The sequence below is a fragment of the Zootoca vivipara genome, chromosome 8 (genome assembly GCF_963506605.1).
Source record: "Zootoca vivipara chromosome 8, rZooViv1.1, whole genome shotgun sequence".
Classification (NCBI taxonomy): domain Eukaryota; kingdom Metazoa; phylum Chordata; class Lepidosauria; order Squamata; family Lacertidae; genus Zootoca; species Zootoca vivipara.
The window spans coordinates 40860961-40884783 of record NC_083283.1 but is presented as its reverse complement, the minus strand read 5'-3'; the positions used below and the strand labels follow the sequence as shown (position 1 = coordinate 40884783).

Here is a 23823-nt window from a genome sequence, read left to right as displayed (position 1 = left end):
ATTCCAGTTACATTTTAGCACTCTCTCCCCCCCCCCCCATATATAATAAAAGTGAAAGGTGTCTCAGATGTCTTCATTTTGGCTGCAATTTCATCTCATGACTGCAAAGTTTAGAGTTAATATTATTTCAATTTCTGCAAAGTTAAATAGTTGTCATGTTGAACAAACATTCTTTTTCTTAAACAGGTGTGTGTAAAACAAAGAGAAATCTTTTCATAAGTAACTTCCCATTATGTACAGTTAATCAACTATATTGTGGAGAAAACTGACTTATAAGTAGTATTTTTATGCTAATTCAATTTCACAAGGTGTTTTCTTTTAGTATACAGAATAGTTTGTTTTGATAGCTTTCCCAGAATACTAATAGAGGTGTGTGTGTGTGTGTCATAGCTGCCAAGTTCTCCCTTTTTTTAAGGGAAATTCCCTTATGCTGAATAGGCTTCCTCGCGAGAAAAGGGAAAACTTGGCAGCTCTGGTGTGTGTGTGTGTGTGAGAGAGAGAGAGAGAGAGAGTACTAATTACATACATGGAAAACAAGGCAGAAAGAGAAGCCATTCAGTATTTCAATTGCTATTGACAATGCACACTTATTTAAGTTTCTGTAAACTACATTTAATTCTGGAAATTGTAACATACAGATTGATCCTTTCATTTAACCAAATTCACCAAGGACTGTAAATACTAGAAGTTTTGTCATCTTCAAATTGCCAACAGTGTTTATTTGTGTAACACTTGTAGTTGTTTGACTGTTGTTTTAGTTTTCTCTTTACCTCATATATGTATTTTTATATACAAAGCAATATAGAAATGTCCTGAATAAAACAAATTTTTAAAGCTGTGAGAGAGAAAAAGTAAAACATTTTGTTTTCTCTGCAAAGCTTTTCATTCATCAGGATACATAATTTCCTCTAGGATGGAATCAATAGCTTGGTGGATAAATCACATGTGTCCATTTCATTAAACAATTACTCACTCAGAGTGCCCAAAACTTGGCAACTACCAGCAGAATCAGATACTACAGTTTTCCCCTAACATATTTTGTGTATATTTTGCACAGCAACCCAATACAAGCCAAAACACACATTCAATTCTATCAATATAGCTAAAAGATGCATATGTACCAATTGATGTGTTTAGAGAACATATAAAGTGGCTGCGTCTCTGCCAGTTTATGAGATGTGAACATCAGCATGAGTAAGTTGTGATGATGTACAATCAAGATGGAGGATCTCCACTGCAGATCTGTGAGTTTGGGAATGGAACCAGCTCTGGAAGGCTGTGCTGGAGTCTCACTGTGACTAATTTGCATTGGGCCTATTTCTATTGTACAGTACTATGCCATTCCTTTAGTTGGAGGTATGATGCATCTTCTCAGTCCTCCTCCCACTTCTTGCTGCTCAAAGGCAAGAGTAGGAGGCAAGGAACAGATTAAGTAAAGAGAATTTTTTAAAAAGCAGAGAACACTTGGCATCTGGAAATGAGGAGTTTCTAAGTGCTCAGAATGGGATGGGTAGACAGGTTGTGGGTGGAGAGAAACAGACCATAAAAACCATTCAGTTCTGTTCTGTTCTGCTCTTTTCTTTTTTGCCTCTTTGGATTTCATTTTTTAAACCCTCTTTCTCATAGAATCATAGAATTGTCCAAGGTGGGACTCAAACCCACAACCCTAAGATTAAGAGTCTCATGCTTAACTGACTAAACGGTCATGTTTCCCTTCTGTTCCAATTTCTAGCCTTTGAGCAGTTATCAGCATTGTGTCTGCTTTGCATCCTCCTCCTGAACAGCAGAAAGTGAACTATGCAGAATCAGAATAACAGTAGGCAGTTCTCCTAGTTTTGTTTACACTAAAACACAAATGGATATGGATGGATAAGGGGAGCCTGGAGGAATGTGAGATTTTACTTGCTTACACCTGCCTAAGACTAGTAACTGGAAGCACTATTTTTGTTTGTTAAACTTCAGTACTCAGTCGGACTCCATTCAGGTGCTGGTAATGCAACAGGTTTCTTAAACAGGCTGACCAGATGGAAGCGAGGCCAGCAAACCTACAGGTGTACCTTATTATAATGCAATCCATATCTGCTCATTCCACAAATGATTAAAGGTAAAGGTTCTCTGGCCTCTTTTGCTTCAAGCCACCTTAAGGGTAATATACAATTGCCTGTCACAGCTTGAAATAAACAAGCAGGATTTTGCCTGGTCAAAGGGAAAAGTAGGGAAGAGTCCAGAGGCTTAAAGTGTGCTGCACAGTCAAAAGAGGATCATTAAACAGATCTTACATGATATACAATGAACAGTTTGGATTTTACAATTGATTTCTCTAACAGCATAATCCTCGAGAGTTTAGATTAGTTGGCCTTTTGGCCAATTCCATTTGTACAGTATATTCTTGGGTAAACAGTATCCACTGACAGCAAAAGACAACATTTCTTTGATAATATCTTGGTATATATTACTGTCAAAATAAATTCATGGGGAGAGGTTTTGTATGAAATATACTGAAATGCTTATTTATCTACTATCTACTTCTGTGTACTATTGACTTGTACTGCCCTCTGCTACTTCTACTTCTGCTACATATTTTGGAAAGTGTTTTGTTTGTCTGTCTCTCTGTTCTCTATGCATGACTGTTCATGAGGTGGAAGAGATAGCTTTTGCCTACATTTGGGGGCCATCAGGCAACCTTTTGAACCAAAGTGGCAGACTTAAGTGTTCCACACTACACCAGCTTGGGTGCCTTGGGAGATTTTGATGCCCAATTTGTTCTGACAGCTCCCAAGATTGAGAATCAGGGTTTGGTCTATGCTTGGATACCATTGTGAGCCATTCTGTAAGCATCCCAAGATGGAGGTCCAAGCCAAGGTGGTCTCTGGCATCTACCAGACCTCAGCTTTTGTGGCTGGAGTCTGGGTTGTGGGGCCAGAGTGTCCTTGTGTGGTGAGTACCAGCACCTTTTTTCTAGGTTTTTAATAAGGTTTTTAAAAACCCTAATTAAACATTAGCCCCAAACCCAAATTGATTAGGGGCCAGCTATGGTCTGGTGTTTCAGGGACCCAGGTGGCGCTGTGGTTAAACCACTGGGCCTAGGGCTTGCCGATCAGAAGGTCGGCGGTTCGAATCCCTGTGACGGGGTGAGCTCCCGTTGCTTGGTCCCAGCTCCTGCCAACCTAGCAGTTCGAAAGCACGTCAAAATGCAAGTAGATAAATAGGAACCGCTACAGCGGGAAGGTAAACGCCGTTTCCATGTGCTGCTCTGGTTTGCCAGAAGCGGCTTTGTCATGCTGGCCACATGACCTGGAAGCTATACGCCGGCTCCCTCGGCCAATAATGCGAGATGAGCGCGCAACCCCAGAGTCGGTCACGACTGGACCTAATGGTCAGGGGTCCCTTTACCTTTACTGTTATGGTCTGGTGTTATTGGGCCAGTTTGGGGCCCTGGGGCAGGGGGCAAGACTACACATAGCCCTGAGAGTAACAAATTACACCATCCATTCATAAATCTCAATAATTTTTGGTTTCTTAATTTTCCTGGGCAACACCAGACACTTCCAGCTTGTATTAATATAAATTACCATACTCTGAAAATGTGCCCCTTTATTTTTCCAGAAATGTCTGATAATGTGATTTATTTTTTAGTGTCTTCTCATTTTTATGCAGAGCACAATATAACACAGGACTGAAGCATAATCTTTCCATATTTATTTAATATAATTTCACTTCACAGCTTGATCGAAGGCCAGAAAAGCTAAAGTGATGGTTATATAAAATTTGTTCAAGGCACGAAATAACTCTTTCATGAAACTGATTTGATAGGGGGATTTTTTTTAAGACTCTTTTTGACTAACACAAATCCTCTAGGAAAAGCAATATGACTGCATTTGAGTGTGTTTTCATCAAGGCCAACAGGTATCCAGAGCTTCCTTGCATGTCTAGTCATGTGATATTAGAAGCAACCAGGATTTTTAATTACACACAATTCTCTACTGAAGAACCTAATATATTCAGAATGACTACTAATTTAGTCCTTGTCCCTTTCACATTGGATGGCCAGTGTTCAAATCTGTATTCTGTGTGATACAAGATAATAGCTGGCTACAACATTATATCAGACTATAAACACGTGTATGCATATTTCAGTTTAAAATTTCTACCAATTATATTTTACATCAAGACCTTTTCACAGAACTCATTGAGGAAATTTCCAGGGAGTATCCATCTGCAATGGTGAGTGTTGTTATTTGCACTTATAACAAAGTGAATGGCCCTATACCAACCAGTATGGCCACAAAGCACCTTTCTTCTTCCTGAATACAGAAGGGATATAGCAGGTTTGCAGAAAAATACTAGAACTGCACATGGAACAGCATAGTGCAGAGTGCAAGCAAAGCCCCATCTCCAGCAACAGCACATGGAATCTCCAAGCAGCTGCCAAAGTCCCAGCTCCCTAGTAGGCACATCAGTGCTGACACTGGTCACAGTGAAAACGTTCTTTTAGCTGCAAGTTCTCTGCTGCTTGCTTCTCTTAACAATACTATTTCAAGTGTTTTACTGTATTGGCATACCCTCCAACTGTCCTGAAATTGCTGGGACCATCATGAAAACCCTTGAGGAATCGCGGATTCTTATTTCATCATGGAGAGTTCAGATTTAAGCTGCTCTTAAAGGGGCAATGGACTTGCAGCTAACTTTAATGGCCCCTTTAAGAGTAGCTTGGCTCCCCATCTTCTATACATACCCATTGATACATTTTGCAGTGGGGAATTTTGCAGCCCAGGTGTGAGTGCAAACATCGGTGTTGTAGGTTGTGTGCGAGTGAAGGAGTTTCCAGAGCCTACAGCACCTAGCAGGAGAAGAGAAGAGCTTCTCCCCAGATCTCTCACCTAATTAGCAAATTTTGGTTCTAATCTTAGTATTTGCCTTATAACAACAGTTTTATTATTCTTCCAAAACCTTGCTGCCCCAGTTCCATGGAATACATTTTGTAAATTCTTGGAGATTCTGAAATGTTAGCCTTAGATTCTTTTTCAGTTATGCTTTACCAACTGCTTCTTTTTCCTTTGCTTATGAATTTTAAAAACCACTACATTTTTTTCTTCCATAGTTCTACACAGACTAAACCAAAACCAGACTGCAAGAAAGCCCAAAGCAAATCTCTCAGTGACATCAGTGGGAATAACAGAAGACCCCATTAGTCTCATGCACCAGCAAAGCAAATAATTCTCATTTCATTCTGCTTTTTTACTCTTCCTACAAAACTCTTTTACATTAAAAAGAAGACATGAAACAAATGGCTCCAGGGTCACATATTTGTCCTCAGGCCATTTTATGCAAAACTAATGAATTTTTGTTTCTGTACATTTTTGCCATTGGCTAAAATGTTCCTTTTTAAAGAGGGGTGGGGGAAGCTTTTTGGTTGACACATGTTTCATTGCAACTGCCAATTACTGATGGGTACCGGAAGAAATGTTATGTTAACAGACAAATTTGTATAATCTCCTAAAAGACACACTCTCTGTGTAGTATATGCAGCACAATTTTAAGAGCATGTTTACTCTGAAGCAAGTCCCTCTGAGCTCAATGGGATTTACTGCAGACTTCATCTCTCAAATACGGTATATCACCAAGGGCTATGAATCATTTTTATCTTGCTGCTCTATTAATTTTGTGGTTTGTTTTAATTGGAATATGGTACTTAACAGTTTGGAAAACTGTCTTTATAAGGGATGTGGGTAGCTTAACTCCTTTCATAAGAAAGGCCAGGAAAGAAAATATATATCCACTCTCAGTTAAAGAATTCAATTGGTAGTTTAACAAATATATATGAATGTATGCATAGTTTTGGAATTCTCCCAGTACTAATTTGAACACAAATTAATAAAGGAAATCAGACAAATAAAGCAATGCTCAAATCATATTTTAACTGAGATTAATTGTTTGACTGCTCTCTGTAAAGTCCACAATCACATAGTAGTGGACCTTGACGTCTTAAATTTCAGTGGTGCCATGTGTGATGCTAAAATCCAGTGCCAACCCCCCCCCCCCCATCTTCTGTTGTATGTCATAGTTGTGGTGCTTCCTCAGATGCTCCAGAAGTTCTGTGCCCGGTGTGACCATGCACTAGTTGCATTCCCCTAGATCCACCTTTGCAATCCCAACAAGCTTATGCATTCAGGTGGGTCAGCTACTTTCCTTGTGTGTATAGCTCCTTTTATTATTTTAACAAAATGCATAAGTCTTGTTCACACTGTTAATAGTGCACAGAGCAAGATAATGGCGTTACTGGTATCACACACACCCTGTTTACAGTGGTAGCCTGTAAGTGTTTGAGAATGGTAGGATTTAACAGGAAAAATTGCTCTCTCTCTCTCATCTTTAGCATCACTTTCGCTTAAAGTAGATAAAACCTTTTGAAACAGAGTTGATATTTCAACTCCCTTCGGCATTTTGATGCAATTCTTTCAAGTTTGAGAAGGACTTTGGTGCTGGTTTAACTTTCTGATTTATAACCCAGCATTCCTTTATGCTGACAGAGGCGATTAAATTTTCCCTGTGTTTAACCTGATGTTTCCCAAGAGAAAGAGGATCGGGAACTCTTGAGTGCAAAATGTACCAAGAGGGGAGCAAAAGCTTCTTCCCTTGCTTAGTACTGCCTTCCTGATTTCTTTTTCAAAAGTTTTTATATGGGTATTTTGTAACATAACTGTAAAAGAGGAATATCACTCGAGATTGTAAAAAGAAACGATCTCTGATGGAAGGAATGCAAAAGTGGGGAGTACCTCACCAGCTTTTATTCAGCAACCTTGAAAATAGTTCCCAATGTCTGAGTGAGACAATGACAGCTTGAAAAAGCAAGCATGTTATTGTCCTAGGATCCTACCCAATGAAGGAAGTTGGATGGAGGAATGTGATGTGTGAACCACGAAGGGAAAGGGCAGCTGCTTGTATGCACATGTTAGTGGAAGACCTGGATCTGACAATAGTCATTCATGTTGCCAATCATTATGTCATTCACCATTCTGTGATCTATGTGAAGATGGTCCAGAAACTTCCAGGTGGGTCAGAATTTGGTGGCTTGCCTGAACACGGAACACCTAAATTTAAATATTATATAGGCTGTCTGTCTCCATAACTCAGCTCAAAGTGCTGGTCTTGACTTTCACAGCCTTGGGTATGGGTCCAAAATATGGGATTCACCTAACAAACCTATCAGCAAGGCCTTATTCCTGTGCAATGGGGCTCCCCTCCCCCCTGTGCCTCCTGAAATTGATCTTGGGTGGGGTCAGGAAACCCTCTAGAATAGTGTGCAATAGGAAGGAAGTGGGGATTGTTCCTTTTCACCTGCTGATCAGCTTGCACTGACAGAATGTTTGAAATACCCACTTTTCTGGAACTGCCAGCAGAAGGACATTGGAGAGCTTGTCTCTGGGTTTCAAGATCATCCCTAGGATATTCTTGCCAACTGATTTCCTGTAGCCACTATGCAATAGGCTGAAGTGTGGAATTTTCTGCCACAGGTTATGGTGGTGGACACCAACTCAGGTGGCTTTAAAATGAGATTAGTCAAAAAGAGGCCATCAATAGCTACCAGTCATGATGGCCGCATACTATTTCCAGGATCAGTGTCACTACACCTCTAAACATAAGAGCACTCCTGCTGGATCAAACCCAAAGCACATCTAGTCCAACATTCTGTTCTCACAGTGGGCAACCAATGCCTATGCACAAGGAGCACATAAATGTAACAACACACTCCCACTTCTAGCAACTGGTAACTGAATACATTTGAATACCAGTCGCTGGGGAACAACAGTAGCAGAGGGCTTTAGCACCCACACATCTGGTTGGACAGTGTGGGAAAGAGGATACACAGCTTGAAAAGTATTGGGTCTGATTCAGCAATGCTTACATACATAAAGAAAAGTGCCATGTACACTGATGGCACTTTTAAAATATGGTAAAGGTGAAGGTCAAGGACCCCTGGACAGTTAAGTCCAGTAAAATTTGACAATGCCGTGTGACACTCATCTCTGCTTTCAGGCCAAGGGAGCTGGCGTTTGTCTGCAGACAGCTTTTCCGGGTCATTTGGCCAGCATGACTAAACTGCTTCTGGCACACAGGACACCATGACAAGTGTCAGAGCGCACAGAAACAGCTTTTACCTTCTTGCCACAGTGGTACCTATTTATCTACTCCCACTGGTATGCTTTCTAACTGCTAGGTTGGCAGAAGCTGGGACAAACCAATGGGAGCTCACCCCATCGCATGGATTCAAACTGCCAAAAATATGACCACTGTATATATGAGGAGAGGGATTGGACCTCAGTCCTAAAAAGCTATTCCTAAAAAGCTATTTAACAGAGATGGAATTGGGATCTAAGAACATGCATTGATAGGATCACAGGAAGCGGGTTAGTCCCCATAAACCATTCATAGGTGAACATGTGCATAATTGTTTTGCTTAAGAAAACAGATTATGGCAAGTAAAACAGATTATGGCTAGCTTGTTTGTAGTTTGAAACTGTTCCTTTCCCCCTTTTTTGCATCATTAACTCTCAGTGCCCCTTCAGCATAATGGTAGTGTTTATGATGTAGTCCATTAAGCTGCATTTTTGGTATCTTGAAATTGTTTCAGGAGATTCTGGAACTTTCAGAAATCAGTCATAACTCTTCTCTTTTGATCAGATTTGCCTCCGTAATTGGGATCATATTTCCTCCCACATCAAATGTGCTCTCAGATCCAGTTGCTTTCCTTTCAAACACAGACATAGATTTCCAAGACTGGAGCCTAACTTTTCAGATTAATTATGAATTGGCCTTTGGACTCCTTCATGCATCTGATGATTTAGATGCTTGAAAGAACTACAAGAACTTTTTATTGCCCAAATATGGCCCATCCTGTCACCCCCAATTCCCATCAAAAAGGGTGTAAGTGCCCCAAAGTAAAAGACTTCTGGGAAAAGATGTATAATCAGTTGAAAAAGGTTTTGAAAAACACATTTATTAAAAAACCAGAAGCCTTTTTACTTGGGATAATAGGGGAAGAAATTCCCCAAAAAGATGTTACTTTTTTTCTGTATGCCACAACTGCTGCGAGCTTATTACTTGCTAGGAATTGGAAGACCCAAGAAATACCAACTATAAATGAATGGCAAATGAAGATGATGGACTTGATGGAACTTGCCAAACTAACTGGGAGAATCCGTGACCAGGAAGAAGAGTCGGTGCAGGAAGATTGGAAGAAATTTTAAATATATTTGAAAAAATACTGTAGTATAGTCTGGTTTGTTTTAAGTATATCCAAATATCACGGTACATATTTTAGCTGGGCTTTGTTTTTCATTTCAAATTACAAATTGCTAGGAGCATTACTGAACAGATACCAGTAGGATGTTTGCCATGACAAATCACAGCACAATAAAGAAAAGTAAAACTGCAGAATAGATTATGCAAAATAAGAGAAAATATGTAAATGGACTCAGTTTGCAGAATTTATGAATCACAGAATTTGGCTCTGCTTGGTGCAGGATTTTAATTGCCTGGGTGCAAAATTTTAATTTGGGTTGTTGCTTTTAAAGTACAGCCATTAATAAAATGCTAATGAGGCAATCCGCAAATGGTAGAGGTTTGATGTGGCAGCAGACTACTCTGCTGCATTTTGAAGATGGTGGCAGAGAATTGGATCATTCCAGACATTTCTGGGAAATATAGAAACTTGTTCCAAGCTACCATGGATTTCCCAGTATCTGAGAAATTTATAGCTGGAGGGTTGCTGCAGTTTTATAGCCCCTTTGGATTGTCAAAACTGTGCAAAGATATCAGATTGCAACCAAAAATACCCTCACAGAAATACAGCTCTGCCCAGATCTGAGTGTTGATGTTATTTGTATTTGTTATATTATGATTGTTCATAAGCAAATATGGTAATATATATATATTTTTACAATCCACCCAAATAAGCTGTTCATGCATAAGGAAAATCAGACTTAGTGCTCACTAAGCATCAAATGTTTACGAATGTCTTTTAGAGTTCCCTTCATTTTAATAGAGTTCCCTTAATGCATTTTTAGGCTCACATGGGAGATGAGAATTGGAAAAACTTGCATGGAGAGTCAGCATGAAAAGATCTAGCATCTAAATTATTAAAGAAGTGCAGTAGATATATTTTAAACTTCAACTATAGGCCTATCTTCAAAGAAGCTTTCATAATTAATTAATTAAATTTGCAAACTGCCCTTCATCCAATGATTTCAGGGCAGTTCACACAATAAAATACAGAACAAACCCACAAAGTATATAATAAAAACAAAAACAAAACAACAACACACCCCTCCCACAAAGGCATATAAAAGGGCATAGATTATTATCCAGCCAAAGGCCTGGTTGAAGAGGAATGTTTTTGCCTGGCACCTAAAGCTGTATACTGAAGGTGCCAGATGAACCTCCTTTGGGGGAGCATTTCACAAATGGCAAGACTGCAGAAAAGCCCCATTCTTGTGTTGCCACCATCTGGACTGCTCATGGAGGAGGCACATGAAGAAGAGCGCCAGATGATGATTGCAGTGTTTGGGTTGGTTTATATGTGGAGAGGTGTTCCTTGAGGTATTGTGATCCTGAGCAGTTTTAAGGATTTATAGGTCAAAACCAGCACTTTGAATTGGGCCTGGAAACTAATTGGCAACCAATGTGGTCATCCCAGGATCTGTGTAACATGCTCAAACTGTCTTGCCTTGGTGAGCAACCTGGCCCCTGAATTCTGCACAAGCTAAAGTTACTGAAATGTTTTCAGGGGCAGCCCTAACATGACAGAGTCATGATGGCTGCTTACTACTTCCAAGATCAGTGTCACTACACCTCTAAAGATAAGAACACCCCTGCTGGATCCTCGCCTGCTCTCTGCCCCTTGGTGCCAGAGCATGAAGCTCCGCCACTGGCTGGATCAAACCCAAAGCACGTCTAGTCCAACATTCTGTTCTCACAGTGGGCAACCAATGCCTATGGGAAGTGCACAAGCAGCACATAAGTTTAATATCACACTCCCACTTCTAGCAAGTGGTAACTGAATACATTTGAATACCATTCACTGAGGAGCAACAGTAGCAGAGGGCTACCGGAGCATTGACAACAGAAATTAGGCTGTCCTTGTCTGAGAGGTCAAGGATACATTTTCCCTGTCTCTTTCCAGACATAAGTCATCATTCAAGGCAACCAAAGCTGTTTCTTTGCTGAACCCAAGCCTAAACCCCAATCACTGGCGGAGGAAGAGGAGTGTGGGGGGAGCACAATTGAAATGGGTCATTTTCTGGTGCGCCATCTAAGCCATGCTTGGTTCAATAGGATTTTGTAATTCTAGAGAATGGTAGTGCTGCAGTTCTCTGAATGTCCAGAGAATATAAATCAGAATATATTTTGGGGGATATATCTCTGTTTGGGACACTCTAGCTATCCTGTTCATGGCTTCCTTCAGATTATTATGGATGGTTGTAGTGATATTAAACTATGGGTTGTGCTAACTTTGTAAACTCTGAGCTGTGTTTTGTGTTCTAGAAAATCAGGCAAAATATATGGTCAGTTATGCAGGTACAGTACTTAAGGCTCACAGGGAAAGCAGGCATTAAAGTCTGAATTGAGCAGAAAGCATACAGGACCTTGGACAGCTCCAAAGTGTCCCTGCTTGCTAATGCAACTACTGTACAAGAGAAGTTGTCTCTACAAGTCTCTTATGCAGGGTATCCAGGGTTGATGGGGTAAGTCATGCCTGTCTGGAGGAGCTAGATGACTGGTTAAAGGCCTTTGCATTGTTTTGTAGTCTTTGATATCTGTGAGGCTTGGGGAGACAGAGGTAATGCAGGAAAGTTGTTAGAGAACAGGTAGAATATTAGAGGATGGAGGTAGGGTTGTAACCTCAATAAGTTACTATAGGTTATTCCCCTGAATAAGTGACCGGAATGTCATCTGGATCCTCCACCATGCACTGCATAAACCCAGGTTTGGGTTTATGATACAACGGAATGTGTAGTCTTTCTCTCCACACACACACACCCCCGGTTTCTCAGCTGCTATTCCAAACCATTCAGTATTGCTCCAAGTGTAGCCAGGGGTAGTCAATATGGAACTCTCTAGATGTTGTTGGAATAAAGCTCCCATCAGCCCATCGTTAATTGTTAAGCAACTATGAGTGGGTGATTTTAAATCTCCAAATATTAATGACCAATAACATTTGGAACATAGTGGGAACTAAGATATAGATGTCATCTTTGTTTTGGGTTGTAGGGCTTAAAGTGAAAACCATAACAGATATTGAGTAAAAGAATGAATGGACTTGAATAAATTTCTGGGTCGCACTGAAGAACCTCTCTTCTGTTGGCATCTGTGTATCTCAGGAGACAAATGAAGAGTGTGCCTTTGAGGGTAAAGTCAAACTGTTGGAGAGTTTCTTCTCTCTGTGCTACTCCCAGCTGTCATTGCTTCTCTGGTTACTGCTGTTGACACGCAGCCTGACTGTCTCTCTCCAGAAACTGTGATCATCTGCTAGGAATTCCCACATGGTGGGCTTAATGCTTCCAGCCTTCGTGTCATGTTTACAGACATATTTGTAACACAGAGTTGGTTGGCCGACAGGAACAGACCTAGTGCCAGCTCCCCGTAGAGCGCATCCTTGAGAATCCTGCTATCTTCCATTCTGTGTACATGACCAAGACAGTGTAGATGTCACTGAGATAGGAGTGCAAACATGCTGTGGGAATGCAGGCTTGGGAGAATACATATTTGTTTGAGACTCTGTCCTGCCATGTTATGCCCAAAATCTTCCTGGTGTGGTGCATATGGAAGGCATTGATTGTTAGCATCACATTTTCCGACACCCTTTTGGAGAGGTGAGTCATTGCCATAGCTGCTTTGCCAATATGCTCATCCAACTCAGCATCAATAAAGAGATTGCTGGTTATGGTGGAGTCCAGGTAGGCAAAATCTTCTACCACCTCAACTGTGAGGTCATCAGTGCTAATGCGTGGAGTGCAGCCAGTATCCTTACCCAGGATGTTGGTCTTTATCAGGCTGATGGTGAAGCCAAACTCCATGCAGGCATGGATAAAATGGTTTATGGGGCTCTGCAGGGCTTCCTTGGAATGTGCTCTCCAGACTGCCACCAACATCTCTTGGATTAGAACCCCCCACACTTTTGACTTGGTGTGGAGAAGTACCAGGTAGAACAGACCCCCCCCAATCAAGCTGAAGGCATAGGAGAGCAAGAAGTGGGCATCATATCTTGTTGAGCACTTGAAGAGTCTTTTTCAGCTGACCAGGTCAAAGGCGCTTGTACGGTCTATGAAGACAATGTACAAGGGGCATCTCTACTCTAGGCATTTCTTCTGCAGCTGACGCAGTGAGAAAATCATGTCAACTGCTGACCTCAGAACATTGTGACTCAGGATAAACTCTGTCATTGAGTAATTGCAATCTGTTGAGAACTATCATGGGCAAACACTTTCCTCACAGTACTCTGCAGAGAGATTGCACAGTAGTTGTTACAGTAATGGCGGTCACCTTTGTTCTTGTAGAGGGTTCACAGTGCTGGGGTCACACATGTCTTGTGGCACTGATCCTTGTTCCCAATACTGCAAGAGGAGGCCATGGAGGTGTGTCACAAGGGAGGAATTGAGCCCAGCTTTCAGCATTTCTATGGAGATTGTGTCCTGTCCTGGGACTTTACCACATGTCTGAGAGTGGGAGGGATATCTAGCTCTTCCAAGCCTCAGAGGGAGGGACATCTAGCTCTTCCAAGACAGGCAGAGTTTGGATTGATTACTTTTGATTACTGTATCAGAGACCATGTTTTCCACGAATGCAGTTCCTGATAGTGCTCTGCCCATCACTAGGCCCTCTCCCATTTTTATATGTCTGCATATTGTAGCCTGTTGATTTTTCTGACTCCTTGAGTAATGAGTCTTTGATTAAGTCCAGCATTGAAAGCATTTTTCTGCTACTTTTTAAAAAATATTTTTCAATTTCTAAACATATTTACATCAAGCAAATTACAGTGATTTCAATATCATTTCAGAATACTCATGGAGTTCTCGCATTATTCATGTGGGGGGGGGGATGCAAAACCAAACCAACAACAGAACACAGTGGCACTCAAAGCACTGTCAGGGTTATTTATGATATTTCACTGCTGGTATTAAAATCAGTGGAAATATCTGGATCCAGTACTCAGTTTCAGTGGTATAAAGGTAATAATCCAGTGTGTAGTATCAGATTTTAAAAGGCTGGAGTTTTCAGTGATAGCAGCAGAAACAATAATTGCAAGAATTCTGTTAGATTAAATTCAACTCTTCATTCTTCTTACAATACACATTCATGACAACTGCCTTCCTATCAGGCTAGCTATCTAATCTGCTGGATCTGTCTTTATCTACACATAGTGTCACCTTATTCTCTCCCAGCTAATACAATAGGAACAACCAGGGGTGCTGGAAGGAAAGTCGTTTGGAAATGTCAACTTCTTAAAGCATAGTTCTTGGTTTCAGTTCAGACATGTTCGTACATGTTTATAGATGGCAGTGAAAGCTTTAGTGCCAACTCTGTTGACACAATAAGGATACTAATACATACTGATCATGAACTACATGTGTGATTCATCCAACAGGAAGATTTCACAGGTCTTCTCAAAATACTGTGTAGTATTTCAAATCAGAAATGAAAAACTTGCAGAATGTATTTCTGGTTAATATTGGTATTTGTTAGTATACTAATATACATGTGAGAAATAGGCAGTGTGAGCACAAAATAGCAGAAACAACTAGGTGTCAACAACAGTTCCAATTTCCTAATTTGCAAAACCCTTGAACTGTTACAGTAGACTTTTCTTCTTCCTAATCTATGCTCTTGTAATATCTTGTGAACATGGAAGCATCTTACCTTGCTTCCATTTTCTTTTGCCTCTTGCTCCATCTTAAGATCAGATACTAGGATGTTCTTGTACTTGTTCTTTCCATCACTGCTTTGGTCATCTAACCTGTATTCTGACGTGAGCTGAGCAGAGAAGGGACTGTCACTCAGATTCAGCGGCTGTTCGTCCGGTTCCAGAGGTGCTTTGCCATTACTGTTGGCTTCTGCCACTTCCCTGCAGTGTGTTCCCCCTGAAGCATTGGAACTGTGTCCTGCAGTCTCATTGCCGTTAAAACTCTCTGCAGCTGAATCATCTATGAAACACATGGATTTACAGGTTTTCAATGGCATGTCATCAACATTATCTTTATACCCAAACAACAAAAAATTACAAAAAAACCCCTACAACCTGTTGCCACTCACACAACATTTCCAACAGTTCAGCTGAAAATATTTGTGTGAATACCAGTCACCATCATAGCTGCCAAGTTATCCCTTTTTTACAGGGATTTTCCCTTATGCTGAATAGGCTTCCTCGCGAGAAAAGGGAAAACTTGGCAGCTATGGTCACCATTAACAATCACAGAACAGTAAAGAAAATTTCAGCCAGAGCAGATTCTTTAATGACCTAGGCAGGTGGAAAAGGAAGGGCTTATCTTTCCACTTTATATGTGACATCATGGCTCACTTGCTTAAGTTATAGGGGGGGGGAATCTTTATATATCCCAGTTATTGTGAATGATAGTTATTTAAACCAGCAAAGTTTACAGTATTGGAATACAAAGTTCCCTTCCTCTGATGGAAGGGTACTTCCTCCAAGGGAAAGACTGCTTCTATTAGAGCAGGGGTCAGCAAACTTTTTCAGCAGGGGGCCAGTCCACTGTCCCTCAGACATTGTTGGGGGCCAGACTATATTTTTTTGGGGGGGAATGAACAAATTCCCCTGCCCCACAAATAACCCAGAAATGCATTTTAAATAATAGCACACATTCTACTCATGTAAAAACACGCTGATTCCTGGACCGCCCGTGGGCTGGATTTAGAAGGCAATTGGGCCAGCCCCGGCCCCCGGGCTTTAGTTTGCCTACCCATGTATTAGAGGATAATGCTCATTCCATCAGTTGGAAGGAAGGAACTTTTATATTCATCCTGTTGGGAAAGTCTGGATGATCATAGCTCAGCTATGGATGAGCCTTTTGGCCTCTTGGCTCCTCCCTTCAGGGCAGGAATAAACCAGGAAGTCTTCCATTAACTATAGTCTCCTGTTTCATCCATACTGGGGACCCCAGGGTTAACAGCTTTGGAGCAAAGCAGACTACAGTATTTAAACCAACCGTAAATCATGACTTAATACCTAGGCTTGTCACAAAGTTCTCCACTATGGTTTCCCTGTTTGGTTGAAGTGGGAAACTATAGTATCTTAAACAAAATTGTGATTTAAACAAGCTTTTTGTTCTGAAGGCATTGCTGTAAATAAACATGATATGAAAAGAAAGTACAGGTTACTTCTGCCTTTCATGTCAATCCTTTCCCAGGTCAATCAAATAAAAAACCCCAGCCAGACCAGACATGTCAGGACAGCATCAGGACGGTTACAGCAATAATCACAGCAGCTGCATAAAATGTGGGGTGCTGGAGGGTCAGACATGGAAATAGACTGAAGGACAGAACATGGATTTACAAGTGAGGGAGAGGGTGATAAAATAGTACAGAAAGAGGAGGGGCTGCAAGGGAAGACAGAGAGGTAAGAGAGAGTAAGAAAGGAATTCTGGGTTTGTAAGCCCAGTGATGAGCCAGTAAGAAAATAAAAGGGGGAGTGGTGGAGGAAGTGAATTACTACCGTGTTTCTCATATTATAAGTCATGTCTTATATTAATTTTTTCTTCAAAAAAACACGACATGGCTTATTTTTGAGGGATGTCTTATTTTTTAATAAAGTGCACGCGGGCGCTGTTTGCCGGGCTTGTCAAGCCCAGCAAACAGCGCCCGCCGATCTTCGGTGACAGGCGGGGGTGGGCGGAGAGCGGAGAACGATCTCCGCTTCCCCCCCACCCCCGCCTGTCACACAGCACAGGTCGGCGGGCGCTGTTTGCCGGGCTTGTCAAGCCCAGCTAGGAGCGCCCGCCGATCTTCGGTGACAGGCGGGGATGGGGGGAGAGCGGAGAACGATCTCCGCTTCTCCCCCACCCCCGCCTGTCACACAGCACAGGGCCGAAGATCGGCGGGCGCTGTTTGCCGGGCTTGTCAAGCCCAGCAAACAGCGCCCGCCGATCTTCGGTGACAGGCGGGGTGGGGGGAGAGCGGAGCACGATCTCCGCTTCCCCCCACCCCCGCCCGTCATACAGCACAGGTCCGAAGATCGGCGGGTGCTGTTTGCCGGGCTTGTCAAGCCCAGCAAGGAGCGCCCGCCGATCTTTGGTGACAGGCGGGGGTGGGGGGAGAGCGGAGAACGATCTCCGCTTCCCCCCCCCCCCGCCTGTCACACAGGACAGGTCCGAAGATCGGCGGGCGCTGTTTGCCGGGCTTGTCAAGCCCAGCAAGGAGCGCCCGCCGATCTTTGGTGACAGGCGGGGGTGGGGGGAGAGCGGAGAACGATCTCCACTTCCCCCCCACCCCCGCCTGTCACACAGGACAGGTCCGAAGATCGGCGGGCGCTGTTTGCCGGGCTTGTCAAGCCCAGCAAACAGCGCCCGCCGATCTTTGGTGACAGGCGGGGGTGGGGGGAGAGCGGAGAACGATCTCCGCTTCCCCCCACCCCTGCCTGTCACACAGCACAGGGCCGAAGATCGGCGGGCGCTGTTTGCCGGGCTTGTCAAGCCCAGCAAACAGTGCCCGCCGATCTTCGGTGACAGGCGGGGGTGGGGGGAGAGCAGAGAACGATCTCCGCTTCCCCCCCACCCCCGCCTGTCACACAGCACAGGTCCGAAGATCGGCGGGCGCTGTTTCCCGGGCTTGTCAAGCCCAGCAAGGAGCGCCCGCCGATCTTCGGCTCTGTCCCCCGATGCGCGACGGCTCGGGGAAGCAGGCAGGGAGCTCCTGCTGGGTCCCGCGCCTTCGCCTCTCGCTCGGTCGGGGCTACACGACATGGCTTATTTTCGGGGTATGTCTTATTTTTCACCAACCCTTAGAAATCCTGTCATGGCTTATTTTTTGGGGATGCCTTAAAATATGAGAAACACGGTATGTTACAGAAAATAGAATGGTCAAGTGATAAGATTGGATCCAAACCTTTTAGGATAAGGGAGATAGTCTGGGGCTGTGAGGATTATTGGGACCTTAACAGGGAATTCTGAGTTCTATCAATATGTTTAATATGGTTTTCCTAACAATTAATGCATAGCTGCCAAGTTATCCCTTTTTTAAAGGGATTTTCCCTTATGCTGAATAGGCTTTCTCGCGAGAAAAGGGAAAACTTGGCAGCTATGATTAATGAATTGTTTGTGCTGCTGAAATAAAATGTAAAGTCAATATGCCGGCCATAGTTAGCCTTCTAATATTTTTCACATTGCTTTGTAATATCAATAGTATTTATGTTATTAATTGCTTGATTATTGAGACCAAAAAGCAAAAGTAGTTTACAAGCTGTCCCAACATAAAATTAGGAACACTTTCTTGCTTTTAAGAGAATAGTGATGAAATGCATTGGGATTGTTTTGAAAAGGTTCTATCACAGAATTGGAAGGGATCCCGAGGGTCATCTAGTGAGTCCAACCCCCTGCAATGAAGGAATCGTTTGCCCAGCATGGGGCTCAAACCCACAACTCTGAGATTAAGAGTCTCCTACTCTCTTTACCCTAACAGCAACATTTAAAAAACCCTAAAACTAAAAATCATGGCTCAGTTTCTAACTACACAATATAGAAACAGTTAAGGCTGTTTTTATAGGGACACCAGCAGATAGCAGTTATTGGGGATGTGCTGGCTCCTAACATTCAGGTATAAAACATCCTATGTAGCCTGGATTATGTTAACATTACACTAATTATAACCTGTATATAGAAAACATGCACGTGAAATCTGGGTGGATTATACAAACAAATTTAAAAAGTTCACCAAAGTCCTAAGCAACCAGGATGATGTGGAACAGAGTAGCAACAGATAAAGAATGAGTGAAAAAAGACATCACATGCATGGAATTCACACCACTTGATTTTCCGTTCTCTCATTTTATTTGTTTTAATTTCAAAAAGCAGGCTCTTGTTAAGATTCTGAAATCAAGCAGTTATTCAAATCAGAACTGTACTTTTGCTGAGCTAACTTTGCTTCCAGCACTAATTTTAGTATACAGAATTACATAATAAGAATAAAAATGAACCACCAATTAAGAACATATGACATAGTCTGGCTTTTGTTTTGTTCTTACAAGATGAGACGTTCTAAAGCTGTGCTTTCTCCCCCAGTTTGCAAAATACCTTTGCCTGCTCGTGGAAGAGTGGTTTCCGTAGCTTTTATGTGCCGTGCATGAATTTCTAAGAAATTTTAGAGGAGGCTGACTTACCCTACAGTTTTATGGAGAGGCTGATTGGTCTTTCCCCCATCTTTTTATGTTACAGTTTCCCCTCCCCAAAAAATCCATAGTTGTAGCGGGTGACAAGGATATCTCTCCAGCCTAGTTCTCAGGGAACATGAATCATAGAATCATAGAATATAGAGTTGGAAGAGACCACAAGGGCCATCCAGTCCAACCCCCTGCCAAGCAGGAAACACCATCAAAGCATTCCTGACAGATGGCTGTCAAGCCTCTGCTTAAAGACCTCCAAAGAAGGAGACTCCACCACACTCCTTGGCAGCAAATTCCACTGCCGAACAGCTCTTACTGTCAGGAAGTTCTTCCTAATGTTTAGGTGGAATTTTCTTTCTTGTAGTTTGAATCCGTTGCTCCGTGTCCGCTTCTCTGGAGCAGCAGAAAACAACCTTTCTCCCTCCTTTATATGACATCCTTTTATATATTTGAACATGGTTATCATATCACCCCTTAACCTTCTCTTCTCCAGGCTAAACATACCCAGCTCCCTAAGCCGTTCCTCATAAGGCATCATTTCCAGGCCTTTGACCATTTTGGTTGCCCTCTTCTGGACACGTTCCAGCTTATCAGTATCCTTCTTGAACTGTGGTGCCCAGAACTGGACACAATACTCCAGGTGAGGTCTGACCAGAGCAGAATACAGTGGTACTATTACTTCCCTTGATCTAGATGCTATACTCCTATTGATGCAGCCCAGAATTGCATTGGCTTTTTTAGCTGCTGCATCACACTGCTGACTCATGTCAAGTTTGTGGTCAACCAAAACTCCTAGATCCTTTTCACATGTACTGCTCTCAAGCCAGGTGTCTCCCATCCTGTATTTGTGCCTTTCATTTTTTTTGCCCAAGTGTAGTACTTTACATTTCTCCTTGTTAAAATTCATCTTGTTTGCTTTGGCCCAGTTGTCTAATCTGTTAAGGTCATTCTGAAGTGTGATCCTGTCCTCTGGGGTGTTAGCCACCCCTCCCAATTTGGTGTCATCTGCAAACTTGCTCAGGATTCCCTCAAGCCCATCATCCAAGTCATTGATAAAGATGTTGAACAAGACTGGGCCCAAGACAGAACCCTGTGGCACCCCACTAGTCACTACTCTCCAGGATGAGGAGGAGCCATTGATGAGCACCCTTTGGGTTCGGTCAGTAAGCCAGCTACAAATCCACTGAATGGTAGCATTGTCTAGCCCACATTTTACCAGCTTCTTTACAAGAATATCATGGGGCACCTTGTCAAAGGCCTTGCTGAAATCAAGATAGGCTACATCCACAGCGTTCCCTTCATCTACCAGGCTTGTAATTCTGTCAAAAAATGAGATCAGATTAGTCTGACATGACTTATTTTTCAGGAACCCATGCTGACTTTTAGTGATCACAGAGTTTCTTTCTAGGTGCTCACAGACTGTTTGCTTAATGATCTGCTCTAGAATCTTTCCTGGTATTGATGTCAGGCTGACTGGGCGGTAATTGTTTGGGTCCTCTCTTTTCCCCTTTTTGAAAATAGGGACAACATTTGCCCTCCTCCAGTCTGCTGGAACTTCGCCTGTTCTCCAGGAATTTTCAAAGATTATTGCCAGTGGTTCTGAAATCACCTCTGCCAGTTCTTTTAATACTCTTGGATGTAGTTCATCTGGCCCTGGAGACTTGAATACATCTAAACTAGCCAAGTATTCTTGTACTACCTCCTTACTTATCCTGGGCTGTGTTTCCCCTGCTGAATCATCTGCTCCATATTCTTCAGGTCGGGCGTTTTTTTCTTTCTTGGAGAAGACTGAGGCAAAGAAGGCATTGAGGAGTTCTGCCCTTTCTCTGTCCCCTGTTTGCATTTCACCATCTTCTCCTCTGAGTGACCCCACTGTTTCCTTGTTTTTCCTTTTGCTACGGACATACCCATAAAAGCCCTTTTTGTTGCTTTTAACCTCTCTGGCGAGCCTGAGTTCATTCTGTGCTTTAGCTTTTCTGACTTTGTCTCTACACGTGCTGGCTATATGTTTGAATTCCTCTCTGGAGATTTCCCCCCTTTTCCATTTTTTGTACATATCCCTTTTAAATCTTAACTCAGTCAAAAGTTCTTTAGATAGCCAGCCTGGCTTCTTTAGGCACCTTCCATGTTTCCGTCTCATTGGTATTGCCTGAAGTTGTGCTTTTAATATCTCCCTTTTAACAAACTCCCAACCATCATGAACTCCCTTCCCTTTTAGTATTACTGTCCATGGGATTTCACCCAGCGTTTCCCTAAGTTTTCTGAAGTCGGCTTTCTTAAAGTCTAGAATTTGGACCTTAGTATGCTTGGTTGCTCCTTTCCGCTGGATAATAAACTCCAGAAAAGCATGGTCACTCCCACCTAATGATCCTGCCACTTCTACCCCACTAACCAAGTCATCACTATTGGTTAGGACCAGATCTAAAATGGCTGATCCTCTTGTTGCTTCTCCCACTTTCTGGACAATGAAGTTGTCTGCAAGGCCAGTGAGGAATCTGTTCGACCTTATGCTCTTGGCTGAGTTTGACATCCAACAAATATCAGGATAGTTGAAATCCCCCATTACTACTATCTCACTTCCTTTGGAATGCTTGGCCATCTGTTCCAGGAAGGCATCATCTGTGTCCTCAGCTTGGCTTGGGGATCTATAGTAAACTCCCACAATGAGATCACTGTTGTTTTTCTCTCCCTTAATTTTGACCCAGATACTCTCCATTTGGCTTTGAAGTTTTAAATCCTGGATCTCTTCACAGGTATACATATCCCTAACATATAAAGCTACTCCTCCTCCTTTCCTGTTTGGTCTATCTCTCTTAAATAGATTGTATCCCTCTATTACTACATTCCAGTCATGAGACTCATCCCACCAGGTTTCAGTGATGCCTATTATGTCATATTTAGTTTGCTGTACCAAGAGCTCAAGTTCATCTTGTTTATTTCCCATGCTCTGTGCATTAGTATACAGACATTGAAGACCGTTGATCATTCCCCCATGTCTCTTATTTAAGGATATTTTCGTCCCACCACTAGGTCTGCATGCTGCTTGCTCCATTTGGTCCTTGACATTCGGATGATCATCTTCAGCATTTGATAGACTCCTACCTTCAGGACCACTGTCTCCCTCCCCCACATAAGTCAGTTTAAAGCCCTCCTGATGAGGTTTTTGAGTTTCGTGGCAAAAACATTCCTCCCAACTTTTGTGAGGTGCAGTCCATCACTTGCCAGAAGTCCATCTTCAAGAAACTGCAGACCGTGATCTAGGAATCCAAACCGTTCCTGTTTGCACCATTTGCGAAGCCAGTTGTTCACTTCCCCTATTTTTCCCTCTCTCCCTGGGCCATGTCGTTCAACTGGGAGGACAGAAGAGATGACAATTTGTGCATCTAATTGCTTCAACTTCCTGCCCAGAGCCTCATAATCATTTTTGATCTTCTGTAAGCTATGGCTTGCAGTGTCATTGGTTCCCACATGCACCAAAAGGAAGGGGTATTTGTCGGTGGGTTTTATGATTCCTTGCAGCCGTTCTGTTACATCTTTGATCTTGGCCCCAGGTAGACAGCACACCTCTCGAGACATCTTGTCAGGCCCACAGATTACTGCTTCTGTACCCCTCAGTAGGGAATCCCCAATCACCACTACACGCCTCTTCATAGGCTTGGTTGGGATTCTTCCATGTGCTTTCCCTTCCAAGGTTACCTGCATATTCCCAGAGGACTGACTTGGTTGCTCGTCTACATATTCCTCATCAACTGTGATGAGGGAGAGATCCTCAGGTGGAGTCTGTTTCTCGTCTTCCATGAGCACTTCAAAACGGTTGTGTAATTCTAAGCACTCAGAGCGATCCCTGGGCCTTCTACTTCTATGAGTCACGTTCCTCCATACATCTGGCTGCTGTGTTGGGGAACTGACCTCCTCCTCAGGGAGATCCCCTGTCTCCTCCTTGGTGCAGACAGTGTGCTCTGCTGCATCCAAGAAAAGCTCCAGCTCTTTAATTCTCTGGAGCGTAGATACACGCCCCTGAAGCTGCTGCACCTTCTCTTCCAGAAGGGCAACCTTGTTTTCTAGTAGGGCAACCAACTTGCAATTGTTGCAGGTGTAGCTACCCACATCCTTTGGCAAGAAAACAAACATTGCACAGGAATTGCAGGTGACAACGGTTGTCCCCTCCACCTCCATCTTGAAAACCTTGAGGTCAAGGGGGAAAGAGGAAGAGGCCTAGGTCCCCCCTAACAAACAAAGAGGCCTAGGTCCCCCCTAACATGAGCTAGTAAGAGGCTGGAAGGAGAGTTTGTATTAATTTTGGGGGGGACTGCCAAATGGGAAAAATGGGGAAAGAAACCCTCAATCAGAAGGTAAACCAATCCCTACAACTATCTCATACTCACATCCTAGAATTTACAGAGTTTCATCTATCCCTGTTCCCCAATTTACTGAAA

At 42.7% G+C, this 23823-nt stretch overlaps 1 protein-coding gene across 2 annotated transcripts in view; it reads right to left on the bottom strand.

Annotated features, from left to right (window-relative positions):
- The window catches only part of NOL4 (nucleolar protein 4), a 128133-nt gene that overhangs the window by 24931 nt on the left and 79379 nt on the right, over nucleotides 1-23823 (bottom strand). For both annotated transcript variants that reach the window (XM_060277847.1, XM_060277846.1), the window contains exon 6: nucleotides 14917-15200. In XM_060277847.1, coding sequence (XP_060133830.1) covers nucleotides 14917-15200 — 284 coding nt within the window. The remainder of the gene's footprint in view (nucleotides 1-14916; nucleotides 15201-23823) is intronic.